Here is a 19,823-nt window from a genome sequence, read left to right on the forward strand (position 1 = left end):
ATTTTGCGTCCTTTAAAAATAACCTTAAGATTTGAAGCCTATTGCCTTGGGAGTTTTTCATTATATTTTTAATGGAAAAAAAAGCAGAGACATAGCACAATTTTTCGAAACAATGTAAAAACTTCTCTACAGGTACAGGAATGTGAAGGAAATTAAAGAGAACTACACTAATTTGCTAACGTTGGTTACGCGGTGGTGGGGTGGGGATGGAGTGCAGGTGAAGAAAGTGAAAGAAGGTAGAAGAAAGAGTGTGTGACACCCGTGTGGGTCAACTACGCGTGCATGACGGGATGCGGGAGAGCGCGGTCCCCGAAGCGCTGGTGGTGACTGTGTCGGGCCGTCCGGTCTCAGCTGATTATTTCTCATACTTGTACCTATTTGACTTTTTGCAGAAAGCATATTAGGTTTATTTAATAAAAATCGAAATGAAATGAAAAGATTTCCATTGTGGGAAAAAAAGTCTATCTGTTACAGTGTTGTTCTAACAAACGTTTCCTTGGTTCACTACTGATGTTGAAACGTATGGAAGTTTTGGGGGGTGGGAATGAGGGGATGGTCCAGGTCATTGGGCCGTGAGACACCTCACGGGAAGGGCAGTGTTGACCTTTCTGCTGGCCTAAGGGGAAACGTCTGTGACATTCACTCGCAACAGATGCACATTGATTCCCACGAAGCCCTTGGAGTGCTGAACACGTTATTTGAGATTTTGGCCCCCTCCTCCCTCCGCCCCGTGGACATGCTTTTACGGAGTATGTTCGTCACCCCAGACACCCTGGTGAGTACCTGCCTCCTGGTGGCATCTTGGCTTTCCCCCTGCCTGGTACGCCTGGAGGTGTCTATGGGGCTGGAGGTGGAGAATTTGCCTGTTACGCAGGTTCCGAGATGGCATTGACGCCGCTGGTCTGGGCCACACTTTGAGAACCAGCGAGACAGGGACTTACGCTGGGGGGATCTTCGTAAATGACTGGCAGGCGGGAAGAGTCCGGTCATCCTTCTCTTTAGCAGCACCTCCCCTCCGCTCTGTCCTCAGGCGTCTGTGAGCACTGTGCAGCTGTGGATATCAGGCATCCTGGCCATCTTGCGGGTGCTGATTTCCCAGTCGACCGAAGACATAGTTCTGTCCCGCATCCAGGAGCTCTCCTTCTCTCCGTACTTAGTCTCCTGTCCGACAATCAGTAGGTTGAGAGACGGGGACAGTACTTCAGCACTGGAGGAGCACAGTGAAGGCAGACAAACGAAGAGTTTGCCAGAAGAAACGTTTGCCAGGTATGCTCCACGTCTAGTCCTCAGCCTCCCGCTGTCGTGTGGTGTTGGATCCGTAAGACCAACAAGGTGGGTTAAGGAGCCGGTGTGTCCTCTTTGCCCAGCCAGCCTCGTCGCTGGCCCTTGGTCCTGCCTCTCTGCAGACTCGGGCAGGTCCTGAATCAGACCCTCTGAAGACTGCCCAGAGTAGGCGGTGGGTGCGTTGCCTGCAGAGAATTGGTCAACGTAGGAAGACCCACTAGAAAGACCCACTTCTGTCCCTCCCCACTGTGTACTACCACCCTGACACTGTAGGCAGTAGAATCCCGCTCCCTGCCAGGTGGACCGCTCTGCTGTGCTTCCCTCCGTATCCCTGTGTGTACTTGGTCATTCAGTCGTGTCCAACTCTTTGCGACCCTGTAGACCGTAGCGCACCAGGCTCCTCTGTCCGCGGGATTCTCTAGATGAGAATCCTGGAGCATGCTGGCATTCCCTCCTCTAGGGGATCTTCCTGGTCCGGGGATTGAACCCGCATCTCCTGCAGTCCAGCCAGATTCTTTGCCGCTGAGCCACCTGGGAAGCCACTTCAGTGTATTTGTGGCGTCAGATCATGTCTACCGGTGTCGATTCTGGGAAGCTTCTTGGAGGCCGTGCTCACGACCCGGGCACTGTACAGACTTGCTGTTAGACAAGTGTGCCTCCTCCTTTGCTGGACTCAGGGTGTGCGCTGAGTTAGAGCTCACAGAGCGTGTCCTGGGAGCTCACTTCCTGCCTGCGTGATGGCTGTGTGCCACCCTTGGTTGGGCGTAGGTAGAGGTCATCGTGGAGATGAGTTGGGTGAACCTGTATAGCATCCTTTTGTCCCGGCTCAACATGCAGCCTGTGGCTCACGCTGTCATGGCTAGGCGGGTGGCTGAAGTGGAAGCTGCATTAACTTCCTCTGGTGGGCATCAGCCTGCTTGCTGGTTGAAAGCTTTGAAGGAGCACCACAGCTCATCTTAGCCTCCTGACACTCCTTCAAAGGTGATGTGGTTATCCCATCTTGTTAGAGAGGAAAGTCGTGCACAGAGAGGTCAAGTGACTTCATCCAGAGGGATGGTATTTAACACTCCACTCATTTTACTGGGCTTCCCTGGTGGCTCAGATGGTGAAGAATTCACCTGCAGTGCAAGAGACCCAGGTTCGATTCCTGGGTCGGGAAGATCCTCTGGAGAAGGAATTGGCAACCCATTCTAATATTCTTGCCTGTGAAATCCTAAGAACAGAGTAGCCTGGCGGGCTATCGTCCATGAGGTTGCACAGCGTCGGGCATGACTGAGCAACTAACGCGTCACTGTTCTACTTTACTTGCACTGCACTCTACCTGTACCTACTGGCTGTGTTATGCTCATGGGTGCACTTCCTAGGAGTGCTCTGTAACAGTCACCTACTTTGCTGTCCCCTTCTCCCTTTCTCTGAAGGTTTCTGCTCCAACTGGTTGGCATCCTTTTAGAGGACATTGTTACAAAGCAGCTGAGAGTGGAAATGAGTGAACAGCAGCATACTTTCTATTGCCAAGAGCTGGGCACGCTGCTCATGTGTCTGATCCACATCTTCAAGTCCGGTAGGTGCATCACACTAGCCTGTCTCGAGCGTCTGTGTTGCCCTTGCCCTGCCTGTGCACCCAGCGTGCAGGTGTGCACGGAGCCAGCTCTGCTGTGCCCTGTGTGTATTTGACGGGGCCTTCACGATTCGGAAAGTCAGGATGTTCTGTTGCCTTTATGTATGATTGTGAATTTGAGAAGTCATTGCAGAAGAAAGAGAGAGAGAGAGAGAGAGTCACAGAGTCCCTGCCCTGTGGCAGGCACAGGGGGCAGACCGAGTTTCTCAGGCGAGATGGGCGTTTTCAAAAGCAGCAGTCGTGCTAGTTATCAGGCACAGGCATATCTTTCTTTTCTCAGCAAGAGAAGCGGAAGGCAGTTCTAATCTCTGGGAAACACCAATAGCAGGAAAGTTATGGCCCAGGTCCGCGACACATCTGGAAATGTGGGAGTGGGTGCTCTTTGGGTGACGGCCTCTGGTGCGTTTCATTCTGTGGCCACGTTGTGTATTTCCATTCTTAGCTCTTTTTACTGTGTTGGCTGTGTTCTCTGGTGGGCTCCTTCTCTATGGCAGAAGGGAGGGCCTCTGACTTGTGGTCTCAGGGCTGCATGAGTCCTCTGAGCAACGGATGCACCCCTGGGTGGCCCGGCCACCCTGGGCCCGCTGAGAGGTTGGACAGCCTTTCTTTGGGGGAGGGGGTTACTTGCCAGTAGCGAGGGAAGAAAAGCTATGACAAACCTAGATAGTGTATTAAAACACAGAGACATTACTTTGCCCACAAATGTCCGTATGGTCAAAGCTGTGGTTTTCCCAGTCGTCATGTATGGATGTGAGAGTTGGACCATAATGAAAGCTGAGCGCCGAAGAATTGATGCTTTTGAACTGTGGTGTTGGAGAGGACTCTTGAGAGTCCCTTGGACTGCAAGGAGGTCCAACTTGTCCATCCTAAAGGAAATCAACCTGGAATATTCATCGGAAGGACTGATGCTGAACTTCCAATACTTTGCATCCAATACTGATGCGAAGAGCTAACTCATTGGAAAAGACCCTGATGCTGGGAAAGATTAAGGGCAGGAGGAGAAGGGGATGACAGAGGACGAGATGGTTGCATGGCATCATGGACTCAATGGACCTGAGTTTGGGCAAACTCCGGGAGAGGGTGAAGGAAAGGGAAGCCTGGCGAGCTGCAGTATATGGGGTTGCAAAGAGTCGGACACGATTTAGTGACTAAACAACAAACCACAGCAGTAAGTGAGGGAAGAGCAGACCCAGTAGCCTGAGGGTCTGCTGCAGGTGACGAGAGCACATCAGGGGGAGCTTGGGGGCGACTGCCGGCACTGAGAGCAGAGCGACAAGAAGCTGCCTTAAGAGGGACGGGGCAGGGCACCTGTAGATTCAGAAATCCTGCTCCTTGACGAGATTGCTAATTTGCATCAAAGTGATATATACACATGAGTTCAGATCCCACTCAGGTATATATCACCTTAATGCAAATTAAAGCACACACACAGATACGTACCATTAAAGCAGAAGGTCGTTAACCATCGTCAGCCTTTATTCGCTCAATAGAGAGATGCTGAGTCACCTGCCGCTGGGCTGGGCCTGGGTGTGCAGTGGTCAGTAGAGCTGATGTGATTCCTGCCTTTGTGGCCGTCAGTCTCACGAGTCAGATGGTACACAGAGATGCTGCCGCAGGCCCTGATGTCTCCCAAGGAGGAAGCAGGAGACGGTGGCGGGCGGCACAGGGTGGGCAGGCACGGGGCGGGCTCTCCTCACTGGACGCAGAGCTGAGGCCGGGAGGAGAAGGAGCTGGCGCTTTGGAGAGAGTTCTGAGAGTGGCGAGGGTCAGAGGGGCTGGGGAGGCGGCGGGGACCGAGAGTGACGGGTGGGATGCCTCCTCAGCTGCACTACGCGACTGCTGGCGCTCTCGGCACTGGGCTGTGGCCAGAGTTGGTGATAATGGGTTATAGCTTCAAGCCACCTTATTTATTTCACATGGAAACAATTTTCTTTTTGAGGATCTTCTGACTTATGCCCCACCAACCCACCACAGTAAGTGTGAAGTTGAGAGGATAATTAAGCCATGTGAAGAATCTGTTGTTTTTAGCGTGTTGGTCACTTTCGTGTTTGGCCATGATTCGGTATGGATCTGACCTCAAGGACACCAGTCCACGTCAGGGGGCTGCTTTCCACCTTCTTTGCTGAGAGCGGTGCATTCTGCGGCCTTCGCCACACCCAGGGATTTCTGTGCCAGTCAGGGCATTCACTCACCTGTTGCTCTAACCTTCTTCCTTTTCTCAGAAACCAGGAGGGGTATTTTTACAGTCTGCCACAGTGCCGTCCAGCCCAGCTTCCTGTGGTGTGCGGGTGTTCTGTGTCTGCCCTGACCCAGCTGCTTCTGGTTGCACATGGCCCGTGGGCTCTGGAAGTGTGACTGCTGTGGCTGAAGCACTTTTATTTGATCTAATTTTGGTTAAATTTGAACAGGCACATGTGGAGTGGAGTGTGAGCAGCTGTGCCCTGCTCAGCAGCCCCGGCCGGGCATCAGGGCTCCTGGGTTTTGCGGCTCACGTCTTTGAGATTGTTCCGTTGGTCCTTGTTGTTCCTTATTTAGTCGCTCAGTCGTGTCCGACTCTGTGACCCCGTGGACTGCAGCACGCCAGGCTTTCCTATCCATCACTTGTTCAAACAAGTCCATCGACTCGGTGATACCATCCAACCATCTCATCCTCTGTCGTCCCCTTCTCCTCCTGCCTTAAATCTTTCCCAGCATCAGGGTCTTTTCCAATGAGTCAGTTCTTCGCATCAGGTGGCCAAAGTATTGGAGCTTCAGCTTCAGCATCAGTCCTTCTAATGAACTGGTTTGATCTCCTTGCACTCCAAGGGACTCTCAAGAAGTCTTCTCCAACACCACAGTTCAAAAGCATCAATTCTTTGGCGCTCAGCCTTCTTTATGGTCCAGCTCTCACATCCATACATGACTGCTAGAGAAACAATAGCTTTGACTAGACAGATCTTTGTTAGCAAAGTAATGTCTCTGGTTTTTAATATGCTGTCTAGGTTTGTCATAGCTTTTCTTCCGAGGAGCAAGTGTCTTTTAATTTCATGGGTGCAGTCACCATCTGCAGTGATTTTGGAGCCCCCCCAAAATAAAATCTCGCTCTGTTTCCATTTTTTCCCCGTCTATTTGCCATGAAGTGATGGGACCGATTGCCATGATCTTAGATTTTTCAATGTTGAGGTTTAAGCGAGCTCTTTCACTCTCCTCTTTCAGCTTCATCAAGAAGCTCTTTAGTTCCTCTTCGCTTTCTGCAGTTAGGGGGGTGTCATTTGTATATCTGAGGTAATTGATATTTCTCCAGGCAATCTTGATTCTGGCTTCTGCTTTATCCAGCCCAGCATTTCACATGATGTGCTCTGCATTCATCATTTAGGACTTGAAATAGCTCAACTGGAATTCCATCACCTCTATTAGCTTTGTTTGTAGTGATGTTTCCTAAGGCCCACTTGACTTTGCATTCTAAGATGTCTGGCTCTAGGTGAGTGGTCACACCATTGTGGTTATTTGGGTCGTGAAGATCTTTTTTGTACATTTCTTCTGTGTATTCTTGCCACCTCTTCTTCGTATCTTTTGTTTTCATTAGGTTCATATCGATTCTGTTCTTTATTGAGCTCACCTTTGCATGAAATATTCCATTGGTATCTCTAATTTTCTTGAAGAGATCTCTAGTCTTTCCCATTCTATTGTTTTCCTCTATTTCTTTGCATTGATCACTGAGGAAGGCTTTCTTATCTCTCCTTGCTATTCTTTGGAACACTGCATTCAGATGGGGATATTTTTCCTTTTCTCCTTTGCCTTTCACTTTTCTTTACTCAGCTATTTATAAGGTCTCCTCAGACAACCATTTTGCCTTTTTGCCTTTTTTTTTCTTGGGGATGGTTCTGATCACCATGTACTGTCAGTATTTGTAAATAAGAGGTGATGGGTGTGTATAAACGTCTTGTTTCTAGCTCCTTGTGTATTTTGACACCATTTCTTTTAAGCACACTAGGGGGCAGAATTACTGTGTTGGTTGGTTTTAAGATAAAATTAAATCATCTTGTACTTTTATATAAATAAGGTGCCTTTAGCATCTAAAGTTGGTAATTTTTATTTTTGTATTGCTTAAACAATGACAATAATTTTACCCCTGCACTGAAAATTGAAACCTTTGAATTTGCCCATTTCAGGTGTTATTTCTTAAAATAGGAACCAGTCTGAGTAATGGCCTGTGTTCTCACTTTGTTACCCCTCGTGTTGGAGGAGGGGTATGAACCCCACAGTCGTTTGCCTGTGTTGCATTCCATCTGGCGCAAACAGACAAGAAGGCACCTGGTCTCCACTTTACAAACGCTAGGAAACTGGCTCCCCAGATGGAAGCAGAGGGGACCCGTGGCGGGGCTGACAGTGTCCATCCCTTTGCCACAGGCAGGGCTGGGTCTGGCCTGTGGCCACCATAAGGCTCCCTGCTGCTCACCATGTCATCCAGTCGCCCCGTGGTGTGCCCTTGCCCACCGCCCTCCAGACACCGGCCCAGCTGCGGGCAGCGTTCCTGGCCCAATCGCTGCCTTCCTGCAGCCAGAGCTCGCTTCCCCATGTTTTCAGAAGGGCCTGTGTTCCCCGGTACGTGTGGGCCGAAGTAGCATTTCTACTCCGTGGAGAAAGTCGTGTCCTCAAGTCCCTGGGGTGGGTGCGTCTGGGGCGGGGCGGAGAGACGGGTTGTGGAGCTGGCTTCATGTCCATCCAGAGGTGGGCTAGCAGAAATCATGAATCCACTCTCTCCTGGGGGAGATGCTTCCGGGCCCTAAGGAGGATGCTGTGTGGAAGCTGGAGCAGGGCCTGCCTGGGTCTGCTGCTGACGTGTGGGGCTGAGCGTGGGTGCCTGCCTGCCTGGCCACCCTACCCAGGTGGTCGTGCCATGGTGGGCATGGGGGCCACCTGGCCCTCAGCTCGCGGGAGCCTGCAGGACGGCTGTGCCCTTCCCGCCCGTAGGGCTGTGGCTCGGGCTGTCCTGGCTGCAGTGACCTGATGGGCCGTGTGGGCGCTGCTGCCCTTTTGTGGGGCCGCATCCACTGTCAGCACCAGTGGGGGCTCGTGCTCAGAGCCCTTGGAGGGCCTGGTCTCTCAGTGGGGAGGAGGGGATGGGGGGGCGCCCGCTTCCATGGCCGCTCGGTCAAGGAAGCGAGTTGTCAGGCTGGAGTTCCCTAAGTGCCAGGTGCTCTGAACGTGTGAATGTAGGAAGGAGCCCTGCATGTATCCCTTTGGTGTAAAAGCTTCACGTGGCTGTGAAGTGTTGGGCCGCGACGAGCAGCACAGACGTGTCCCCGTAATCCGCTTTATTCCGGGTTGTTTCCAGGGACGTTCCGGAGGATCACCGCAGCTGCCTCGAGGCTCTTGACGGACGGCGCGGACGGCGGCTTCTACAGCCTGGAGAGCCTGAACGCATGGGTGCGCTCCATGGCCCCCACGCACCCGGCCCTGGTGCTGCTCTGGTGCCAGATCCTGCTGCTCGTCAGCCACACCGACTACCGCTGGTGGGCGGAGGTGCAGCAGACCCCCAGGTATGTGCACTCCCCCCGGCAGGCCCGCTGCCCGGCTCCTGTGCCCGGCTCGCAGCAGCCAGAGCTCAGCCTGGTCTTCCCGAGGCCTTGAAAGGTTCTGCTGCCCGTTACTCTTTCTTTCCTGGACACCATTGCAGGGAAATGTGGTCTGACTGCAGGCATTCAAAACAGCTGCTGCTGTTCACATGTGATTTCCTTGACAAACTCTTTGACACTATTCCATCTTACCGGCCGTTCTTGCCATGCTGTGTCCCTCCTGCTGGGTTCTTGTTCTTAAATTGGCTCCAGAGCCAGATATGTTGCAACGTCTTAACTTTGTTATAAGTTAAATGTGGTTCTGGTTATTCTTAGATAATGCAGTCATTATTTAGCAGCATTTCAAAACTACCTTATTTTTTGTCGTTCAGAAAGACTGACGAAGTATGTGATTGTGGGTGGCCCTCTTTCTGTAAAAAGTTTTCAGATCTGACTCTGATTTTAGGCCCCTCTTGCCCAGCCATGTGTGTCTATGTGGAGATAAAAGCTTTGATCACCACCCCTCCCCGCCCCCGACCAAAACTGAGTCCCCAGGGCAGTGCTTCTGGAAGACTCAAGAGCTCCCCCAAGGAGAAAAATCTCTGGAAACAGCAGGCTGCAGGGCCGAGGTCAGCTCCTCTCCGCGTCAGAGCCGAGCCGAGTGGGTGGTGGGTATCGTGCTGGCGGGCCACGCTCTCAGGTGCCCACCCGCCCTGCGCCGTGTACAGTGCGGGTGCGGAGGAGGAGTCGTCAGTGTTTCTGGCCCCCGCCTGCTCACGGCGAGCTGGGGGAGCAGAGCGGTGAGTGTCTGACCTGCTTAGAGGACAGTTCAAGCCCGTCATGGGGGCTTCAGTGCCGTAAGAGTCAGGAACAGAAAGTCAGAGTCTCTTCCTTCAGAGCTTCTTCACTGTGCGTGTAAATCGCCTGGGGGGCTCGTTCAGAGCAGATTCGATTCACCCAAAGAGTGGGGCCCGGGACTCTGCATTTCTGCCAGGCTCCTGGGGCGGCTGGTGTCTGGAATTGGGGTGCCAGCCTCTTGTGTTCTTGCTATCTCCCCAGGATGGGTCTGGGGAGTCTCACCACGTCCTCCCCCGTCATACCAGGCAGACCTAGGTGTGACGGGACCTGAGCTAGCTGTGAGTACCCGGGGGTGCTGGGCGGGCGGACGGAAGTGAGATGGCACCCACCGCCCTAACGGACCCCTCTGCCCCTCTGCAGTGCTTCTCAGCCCCCCACTCTCTTGCTCGTCCTCCACCTCCTCTTGACCTGTGGGGGGTGGTGAGGACAGAGGCAGGCCCGGAGCGGGTCCGGAGGAGATGGGAGGCTGACCCCGGCCTGACGACATGGAGGGCCTTCCACAGAAGGCGCGTGTGGGCTCTCCAGCAGTGCCAGACGGTGTCAGGGGCTTGTGGAGCTGACTGTTCGGGTGAAAAGACACAGGATGCATGACAGGCGAGCACAGCCCTGTGACCCTCGGTTGCATATTCCAGACCTGGGGGATGGCACCACTAGGAAGGGCAGCATCGGCACGGCAAGGGCCTCTGAACATGAGCTCTCCATAACCTGCTGTCGCTTTTGGCTTTGAGTGGTTCTTACACCTGCTGAGGCATATAGGGGTGCAGTCTCTTGACCTGCAGGTGACTCTTGAATGGTGCAGGCCTCCAAAACTGCATGTGTGTGGAGTGTACATGTGTATGTGTAGAGCGTGTGCATGTGTAAAGTGAGTGTGTATGCGTGTGCCTATGCACAGAAGTGGTGACTTACTAGTAGTTGAATCTAGGTAAAGAGTATGTGACGGTTAATTGAATTATTCTTTCAGTTTTTCTATCAGCTTGAAAGTTTTCAAAACAGAAGTGAAGGAAAAAAGATGGGAGACAGGCTTTAGAGAGCAGCTCCAGACAATGGTCGGGAGGAGGTCTGCTTTGGAGGGAAGTAGAGTAACAGGAAATGGGGGCACGAGAGTTTCCGGGTGAGAGGTCGAAGGGTGCGGGCCACCCCTTACGAAACAGAGCGTTACCTAGAGTTAGCGAGAGTGGATGGGCTTTGAGGCACAGACCTCAGCTCTGTGATACTGATTTATATTTTGCCAGATTTTTGTAGTCAAACTTACATTTTCCTGATTTCTCTCCATATATTAGCAGATGCGGAAAGCTTGTCCATCCTTGGGTCTTAGCTCAATCATCGCTTCCTCAGGAGAGCTTCTTGATTTCTCTTTGATTGGTGAAGTCTCACACTATCTGCTCTCACTCCAGCCTTTGCCTCTTTTTTGTGGCATGTGTTGAGACTGTAATTTGATATTTATTTGAGTGACAATTTGGTTTCCATGTCTCTCTCTCCCCCTTAGAATATAATCTCCACAAGGGCCCTTATTGTATTCCCAGCACTAACATGAGTTAGTGATTTAATTACCCTGATAATAGGAGCAATAATAATATGTTGGTAAAGCCCTTTTACGTATAGATCATGAGCACTTATATAGCACCAAGTGCCAGCCAGGTATTGTTGTAAGGGCTTCCTGTAATAACAAGTTATTAAAACCTCTAGTAATGCATGTAAATTACAGACGAGAAAACGTCTTTTCCCAGAGACGCTAAGTGACATGCCGACGGTCACAAGTTAACATACGCGTGAGCGTGTGACCCTCAGCTTGTCTATTCTCGCCTGTTACAGCTCAGACTGCCGTAGTAGTGTGCGTGCATTTCCAGGCGCTCTGTCTGTGCTGCGTTGGTCTGTGTGTCTGGGTTTAGGTCAGTGCCATGGTGTTTTGATGACTGTAGGTCTGTCATGTAGTTTGAACTCAGGGAGCATGATACCTCCAGTGTTTTTCTTCTTTCTCAAGCTTGCGTTGGCTCTTCAGAGTCTTTTACAGGTTCTGTGTGAATTTTAGAATTTTTTGTTCAAGTTCTGTGAAAAATGCCACTGGAATTTGGATAGGGATTACAATGAATTTATAGATTGCTTTGTGTGTTATGGGCATTTAACAATATTGTTGTTGTTGTTCAATCATTCAGTTGTGTCCGACTCTATGGGACCCCCATGGACTGTAGCTCACCAGGCTCCTCTGTCCACGGGATTTCCCAGGCAGGAATACTGGAGTGGGTTGCCATTTCCTTTTCCAGGGGATATATCCGACTTAGGGATTGAACCTGTGTCTCCTGCCTTGCAAGAGAGTTCTTTACCTCTGAGCCACCTGGGAAGCCCTTTAACAGTATTAATTCTTCTAATCCACGAGCAACGAATATCTTTCCACTCGTTTGTGTCTTCTTCAGTGTCTCAAAGTTTCACCTCCTTGGTTAGATTTATTCCTATTTTATTATTTTTGATGAAATTGTTAATGGGATTTCATTAGTTTCTCTTTCTGATAGTTTGTTATTAGTGTATAAAAACGCCACAGATTTCTGTATACAGTAAGTCCCCGACATACGAGCCTTCAAGTTGTGAAGTGTCAAAGATGCAAACTTGCTTTCACGTGTTCAGTCACGTAAGGATCATGTGTCTGGTGTACATCGTCACATGCGTGCATTGTCTACAAATGGTTGTGCTGTTGTGTACATTACAGTATTGTGTAGGGTCCAGTAGTATAGGATCTTTATTTCAAGACCAGGATATCATCTATGATGAGAGGAAAAAAGCTACTACCCAGACATCACTGGACCGTTTTTTTAAAGGAGTAGATATAATTGAATCCAGCAAGGAACCGGAACCTGTGCCATCAATATCAGGATGAGTGAAACTGCATCTCCCCCTCCGTCTCCTCTTGCTGACGACCCTTCCGCTCCCCCATCTCCCGCCCGCCCCCCGCCCCCATCTCCTGCCCGCCTTCCCTCTCCAGTCAGGCATCTCTCCTGCCTGTTGACTCAGTGCCAGCTCCTGTGTGTCAGCTGTTTTACTGTACCTTTCAAGGTACTATACTGTAAGATTTCTTTATTTTTTGTATGTTTTTTAATGTATTATTTGTGTGAAAAGTATTTATAAACCTCTTACAATACAGTGGGCTTATATAGCTGAGTTACTTAGGCTAACTTTGTTGGACTTAGGAATGCACCCTTAGAACAGAACTCATTCATACATAGGGACCTTACTATATTGACTTTGTAGCTGAAGTTTCACTGAACTCATCTATTACTTCTAACAGGTTTTTAGTGGACTCCTTAGGGTTTTCTGTGTATAGTGCCATGTCCCTTCAGGTAGTGAAAGTTATCCTTCTTTCTGACTTGAATGCCTTTTATTTCTTTTTCTTGCCTAATTGTTATGGCTAGGACGTCCAATACTGTGTTGAATAAAAGTGGTGAGAGTGGGCATCCTTGTCTTATTCCTGATCTTAGAGGAAGAGCTTTCAGCTCTTCACCATTGAGTATGATGTTAGCTGTAGGCTTGCCATATATGGCCTTTATTATGTTGATGTATGTTCTCTCTGTACCCGTTTTACTGAGAGTTTTTTTTTATCATAAATAAATGTTAAACTTTGTTAAATGCTTCTTCTGCATCCGTTGAGATGATCACATACTTTTTATTCTTCGTTTTGTTAACATGATGTATTTCACTGGTTGATTTACAGATGTTGAACCATCCTTGGAATCTCTAGAATAAATGCCACTAATCATGATATGTGACCTTTTTAATGTACTGTCGTGTTCGGTTTGCTGGTGTCTTGTTGAGGGTGTTTGCATCTGTCCTCATTAAGGATATTGCCCTGTAATTTTCCTTTCTTGTGGTGTCCTTATCTAGTTGTTATGACGTGTGTCCATTTCCAAAAGGTGAAAGTGAATTACTAGAGTTTGGGATACAGAATAGTACAGGCCGTTTTTTTTTTTATCTGTATACTCTGCAGATATAGAACTGCTTCATCAAGTTGTTACCGAGGTTCTGTACACAGCCCAGTACACGCCGGCTCTCAGATGAGCCTGGGCTCCCAGGCCACGTGTGCTGGAAGTACCCATGGCTGCCACAGTGGGCTCTGCTCTGCCCCTTATTTGGGGGACTGCATCACCATAGGCTTATCACTTGCTTTCTACTGTCAGGTGCGCTGTTAAGGTCCTGCATATGCAGTCATCTTTTATTGGGGAAGATCGTTCAGTATCAATAGCTGGCAGCATCTGTCTTGGGGGCTTGCCCTCCCACAAACTGGGACCAAATTTGGGTTGGCATTGGACGTTCTTTGTGTCCACCACTAATATTTGAATTGCACATTCTCCCCTCCACCTTCAGAGGCTCTTTCCCTTATGGCTATACCATGGCAGAACACAGAATTACAGCCTGAATGTACATCATGTTGGGGCTGGCAGGAGGGCTGACTGAGAAAGGAAGGGTTTCTGTTGACATATAATCTGCGGTACAGTGAATGCGCTCTTCTGTGCCCAGCGAGGTCAGATTGCCCACCGCAGGCAAGATTCGGAACAGTACCGTCACGTCAGAAGATCCCGTGTCCCGGGGCTGTCACCCCTCCCCCGCCCTCCCTCGGTAACCGCCGCCCCGTCTTCTGTCTCTATGCGTAGCCTGTTGCAGAACGCCTTGTGAGCGGAAGCCCGCGGTCTGTACCCTGAGTCTGGCTTTTGTCACTTAGCGTATTGAAGGTTCATTCACTATGTTGCACATATCAGAACTAATTTCTAATGATTGTATATCGCATCGCATTGAGTGCATGTCCGCTTATCCATTCACTCGGTGAAAAACAGAAATGGTAATTAAAGGTTTTTTTTAACCTGTAGAATTTTTTATGCCAGTTCTCATCCAAATCCTGAGATGTTAGTAGGAAAAGTTGACACATTTCAGAATATTCTAGTCCTGATGTCGTCTCCGTCTCTGCTAAGCCTTGGCCGATGAGGGAGGGGCTTGTCTTACTGACCCGCGAGTCAGTTTGCGAGCCTGGCAACTGCTGCATTTTAAGAGTGGTGGCCAGAATTGAGAATCTCATAGTTCATAATGCCCATGTCCTTAGGAAAAAAAAGACAAGGTGAGAAGTAAACGTGAACTGAAGTAACCTTCACTGATGAAGAGTTAATTTTGCAGAAATGCTTTTAATCGGGGTTTCCGTGATAACATGGACACTGCGGGCATGTGCAGGGCTGGTAACTGAAGAGTGAAACATGGACGTGAGGAGGTTTTCTTCTGGCTCCTGACAGCTCTCAGGGCGTTCCAGAAGCGATGGCTGTGTGATCAGAGCAGCTTAAGGGTGGAGTTGGCCTTGCCATCGAGCAGCTTAGTTTCCTGCCTGTTAAGTCTTCTCTTTTCATTAGCTTTCCATCTGTGCTTCATCCCGCATCTCAGGAGTAGATCACTAAGAGTAGGTCTTACACACGTCATTCTGGCGTGGCTGTATTTAAAGTAAACTGACTGCTTTAGATCTGGGACGGAGCAATAATCGTCTTCAGTGTTTTGAAAATAAGCCCGCTGCCACCTCAGAAATGCTGTCAGAGCTTCTGTTGCTCCTTCTAGACGACGCAGCCTGTCCAGCACGAAGTCGCTGAGTCCAGAGATGTCTGGAGAGGATGAGGATCCCGACATGGCTTCCAAGCTGGGGACGTGCAACAGAGAGATCGTGCGCAGGGGCGCCCTCATTCTCTTCTGCGACTATGTCGTAAGTGTGCAGATGCTGGCAGTGGCGAGCTCAGGGGTTCATGTGGGTGATGCTGCTACAGACTGACTCCCGCCATCCCGCCATCCCGCCATCCCGCCATCCCGCCATCCCGCCATCCCGCCATCCCGCCATCCCGCCATCCCGCCATCCCGCCATCCCGCCATCCCGCCAGTGAAAAACTAAATTTGAATCCTGCTCCTAACTATAATTAGAAATCAGGCTCGGAGTCTGGTCCCAGGAGTTTAAGTTCATCTGTAAAAGGCTGGGTCAGCTATCACTTGAAGAAGGAAATGGCAACCCACTCCAGTATTCTTGCCTAGAGGATCCCATGGACAGAGGAGCCTGGTGGGCTGCCGTCCATGGGGTCGCACAGAGTCGGACACGACTGAAGCGACTTAGCATGCATGCATGCATTGGAGAAGGAAATGGCAGCCCACTCCGGTATTCTGGAGAATCCCAGGGATGGAGGAGCCTGGGGGGCTGCCGTCTGTGGGGTCGCCTAGAGTCGGACACGACTGAAGCGACTTGGCAGCAGCAGCAGCAGCTGTCACTTGCTCAGGCCACTTGCAGCACTGGGCACTTTTGCTGTCTCAGTGACAGTGATGACGGAAAGAAACGACAAATGTGACTGTGAGTGGGGTTCTCATTAAAAATTGTTTTAATCTGTGGGAAAGGTTTTCGGAAGTTAACTCCCATGTTTTAAAAACATTCCTGTCTGAATGACATTCTTTTAAAATGTGACTCTTGTAGTATTTTTGGCCATAAAACTACAACCCATCTCTTGTTTAACACAGAAAATTTGCAAAAACCAAACAAGTAAACAGAAGAAAATTAGACCTTAATGGTTGTTACTCAGAGAGGACCCGATGTTCCACCTTGTTGAGGTTTGATCCTTTCTCCAGGTGGATGGAGGATGCCGCCCGCCTCTGGGGCAGACGTAGTGCCCTGCCCTCCGCCCTCACCCTGCAGAGCTCTTTTCTGCCGTGGTAGCAGTTTGTTACATTCTTGTTGTTGAAGGAGTTTTTCTATCTTGTTCCACTTTTTAAAATAATTTGGTATAATTATATAATGCTGTTTTCATAGAAAAGGAAGAAAAATATTTATGTTAATACTATCAAATTATCCCACATGAAAAGTCTTACTCATTAACCCAATGGCAGAAAATGTATCTTGTTTTACGATTTCTGCATAGGATCAGGAATTATAATGAAAAGGCAACATGCATATTTTAAAATGTGTATTTTATCTCTGTATAAATCTTACATGAAATATCTTTCCTTAAGGTCTATTGGATATATGGGAATCATTCATATTTTAGATTCAGAAACTCTTATCAAAACTGTGACAATTAACAGGGAATTCTTTTTTTCCACTGACTTGTCGCACAACTGGAGCAAGAGTAATTGGAGAATTCCCGTCAGGAGGCCGGACTGAGGCCTGGGCGGAGGGGGTGGGGGGTGCAGGATGCACCCTGGCTGGAGTGCTGCCTGCCCTTGACTCTCACGTGGTCGTCACTGCCCTGGGTACCCCAGGGCCCCCACACCCCTCAACCCACACTCCTCAATCCTGGGGGCCGTGCTGCTGGAGTGCACTTCCCTGTGGCCTGACTTGGAATGTCGCAGCCACAGTGTTTGGTGTTGGGGGGGGCAGGCTCTGTGAAGTGTGTTTTGACCTCGTCAGTATCGCTGTTCAGACGCTAGGTATTTTCCGTGAGGGCTGTAGTGTGGAGTTGGTTCTCTCCTTCCTGCCCCTTCTGGCCTTTTCTGTGGTGTTGCTGTGTGCTGCCGCCGTGTCCACTAGACGGTGGCCTCTCACTGCTGGCTTTGTCTGCAGTGCCAGAACCTGCATGATTCAGAGCACTTAACGTGGCTCATTGTGAACCACATTCAAGACCTGATCAACCTGTCCCACGAGCCTCCCGTGCAGGACTTCATCAGCGCCATCCATCGGAATTCCGCCGCCAGTGGCCTTTTCATCCAGGCAATTCAGTCTCGCTGTGAAAATCTTTCAACTGTGAGTCTCCCTGCCTTAAGAATGGAGCATTGGCATTTTTAATACTTTCTGAAAATGTTTATTTGATTATTTTTGGCTGTGCTGGGTGTTATGGGCTTTTCTCAAGCTGTGGGGCTGGGGGCGGCCCTTCGTTGTGGTGCGCGGACTGCTCGCCGCGGCTTCTGTTGTTGTGGAACGCGGGCCCGGGGCCATGCGGGCTTCAGCAGTTGCAGCTCCCAGGCTCTAGAACAGAGGCCCCACAGTTTTGGTCCACAGGCTTTGTTGCTGCACTGCGTGTGGGATCCTCCCGGACAGAGATTGAACCCGTGTCTCCGGCGTTGACAGATGGGCTCTTTACCACTAGCTACTGGGGAAGCCCCTATCGGTTTTTTTTAACCTACTCTTTCCACTGGGCAACCCTCCTGCCCCCGTCTCTCTCCTCCTCTCACTCTGCAGCCCACCATGCTGAAGAGAACTCTCCAGTGCCTGGAAGGGATCCACCTGAGCCAGTCGGGCGCCGTGCTGACGCTGTACGTGGACAGGCTTTTGTGCACGCCGTTCCGGGTGCTGGCTCGCATGGTCGACACCCTTGCTTGTCGCCGGGTGGAAATGCTTTTGGCTGCGAATTTACAGGTACTAGGAAATAACACTGAGGGTTGATTTTTACCGGAAACTTGGCAAGGCAGGTGAGACACTGGGCTGGTGCCTCCTCCACAGGCGTGGTCTTCACGCGGCCACGAGGGAAGCATGTAGCGCGGCTGCGTCGGTCCTTCTTGGTGCTTCCTGTGCTTCTGGTCCACCTCTGTGCCCAGGAGCCAGACGCATCTTTTGTGTTTTGTAGAGGAGCGCAGTGGCTCTGACCTCTGGTGCGTGGCGCACACTGACGCAGTCTTGTCTCCTCTAGAGCAGCACGGCCCAGCTGCCGGCGGAGGAGCTGATCCGGATTCAGGAGTGCCTGCAGAGCACCGGGTTAGCACAGAGGTAACATGGGCGGGCTCCTCGCCGTGGGGGCGGAGACGAGGGTTTGCGAGGGCGCGGCCTCACAGGACGGGAGAGGGACGTGCGTTCTAGGTGGTAGATGGGCCTCGAGAGCCTTCGAAATTACCCGGTCTCTGCACAGAGTGCAGACCCACTCTGCCGCACTGGTGCCCGTGGCTGTAAGAGGGGTGTGTATTCACATAGCCTTCACTTACCGTCTGCTCTGAGTGGCAGAACCAGTGATCATCTCTGTCTCAGTGAGGGCCAAAACCTGTGATCTGGTCGCTGAGTAAGACGGCAGAGCAGAGACACATTACCCAGAAGTGTATCTACAGCTCGTCAGCGGTCTCTCTCCATAGCAATCTACCACCTCCTTTTGTCTGCAGAGCCTTAGAGGCCTTTATCTGAAATCCTGATATCTGTGACGTGAGCGTATTTCCATCACTGCAAAATATACAAAAGGGAGCTTTACCTTCTCTCCTGCACAGTGGGGAAGATGTGTGCGAGAGAGCTGGGTCAGTGTGCTGTGACTGCAGTCTCAGGAGTAGCAGTTGATGGTTTAACTCAGAGGGACAGGACTTGCAGGGCAATGTGTGGCCTTAGGTGACTTGTCGGTACACGGAGTGACTTACATTGTAGTCTGCATCAGGACATTGTTGTTCTCACAACAAGTGATGGGAGGTCAGACTTCCTCTTTTCGTCCCTAGACGAGGAAGAATAAAAATTCCCCGTGCCAGGTGAGGTGATTCGTTTATGAAATGAATGTAGATGGGTATAAATTGTGTATTATGTGGAGGTTAAGTAGGAGATTTTGTGCACTGGGGTCTTCCCTGGTCCGTTGTGGGTTTATGAACAAGGCCCATGTTCGCTCTTATGCTGTGTGTCCCCTGCTGCACTGTTCGGTGTGAATGAGGTTTCTGAAGAATGCTAACGGGCACGTCTCTGTGGTGGTTACCCGTCAGCTGGACCTGAGTTTGCATCGTGACTTGTGTGAGCGTTGATGAGAAACAGCTCTGAACAGTTTCAGGCATGTACACCTCGCTGGAAGAGCCCGTGTGGCTTCTAACCTGCATGCGATTGGCTTCCAGACACCAGAGGCTCTACTCCCTGCTGGACAGACTTCGTCTTGCCACCGCACCGGGGTCGCGTGGGCCCACGCCTCCCGTCACGTCCCACCCCCTGGACGGGGACGGGCCCCTGGCACTGGAGTCAGTGAATCCTGACAAAGTAAGTGTCTGCCTGTGACACCCCGGCCCTCGGGTCGCTGAGGACTGCTGTCCGCCCAGGCCGTGGGGTGGCTCAGGTGGCAGGGGCCCCCGAGGGCGCTCAGCCCCCCTGTTTCTTGCCGGCGGCAGGCACAGTTGCCTGGCCTCGAGCCGGGGCTGAGGGTCGGGTGGCCGATGGAGAATCGGAGCGCGGTGTCTGCGGCCTGCCCACCCGAGTTGTCTCCTCTGCGTAGGCCTGCTGACCTGTGTGTATCGACACACCAGCCACAGGCCCTGGTACCTTGTCAGCAACCCTCCCCACTCACCTCAAAGCTGGGGACCATTCAGAGCCCTGGTGGAGCCTGGGTGCTCTCCTTTCCAGGAGAGTTCAATTTAAATATGTAGCTATACCCCAGAATCCAGCAGCCCAGGCAGAGACTAGCAAGGTCTGGGCCGCGGTTCTCTGGCGTGACTTGTCCTCATGTCCACGGCCCTGGCCCTGGGGAGAGGGAGCAGAGTAGACGCCCAGGTGGCGATGGGCGCGATGCCCAGCAGGGTGGACAGAGGTGGGCCTGCTGCCCTCAGGGCACTGCTGAGGCTCAGGGACAGTGGCGCCTTCACCAGATGAGGGG

At 51.0% G+C, this 19,823-nt stretch overlaps 1 protein-coding gene across 13 annotated transcripts in view; it reads left to right on the forward strand.

Moving 5' to 3' along the window:
• The window catches only part of HTT (huntingtin), a 131,795-nt gene that overhangs the window by 90,818 nt on the left and 21,154 nt on the right, over positions 1-19,823 (forward strand). For all 13 annotated transcript variants that reach the window (XM_081580280.1, XM_081580319.1, XM_081580301.1 and 10 more), the window contains 9 exons: positions 653-775; positions 1,031-1,266; positions 2,703-2,845; positions 8,220-8,424; positions 14,875-15,016; positions 16,850-17,029; positions 17,465-17,641; positions 17,913-17,989; positions 19,075-19,213. In XM_081580280.1, coding sequence (XP_081436406.1) covers positions 653-775; positions 1,031-1,266; positions 2,703-2,845; positions 8,220-8,424; positions 14,875-15,016; positions 16,850-17,029; positions 17,465-17,641; positions 17,913-17,989; positions 19,075-19,213 — 1,422 coding nt within the window. The remainder of the gene's footprint in view (positions 1-652; positions 776-1,030; positions 1,267-2,702; positions 2,846-8,219; positions 8,425-14,874; positions 15,017-16,849; positions 17,030-17,464; positions 17,642-17,912; positions 17,990-19,074; positions 19,214-19,823) is intronic.

Source organism: Giraffa tippelskirchi, chromosome 1 (genome assembly GCF_054371585.1).
Source record: "Giraffa tippelskirchi isolate mGirTip1 chromosome 1, T2T-mGirTip1v1.2.pri, whole genome shotgun sequence".
Classification (NCBI taxonomy): domain Eukaryota; kingdom Metazoa; phylum Chordata; class Mammalia; order Artiodactyla; family Giraffidae; genus Giraffa; species Giraffa tippelskirchi.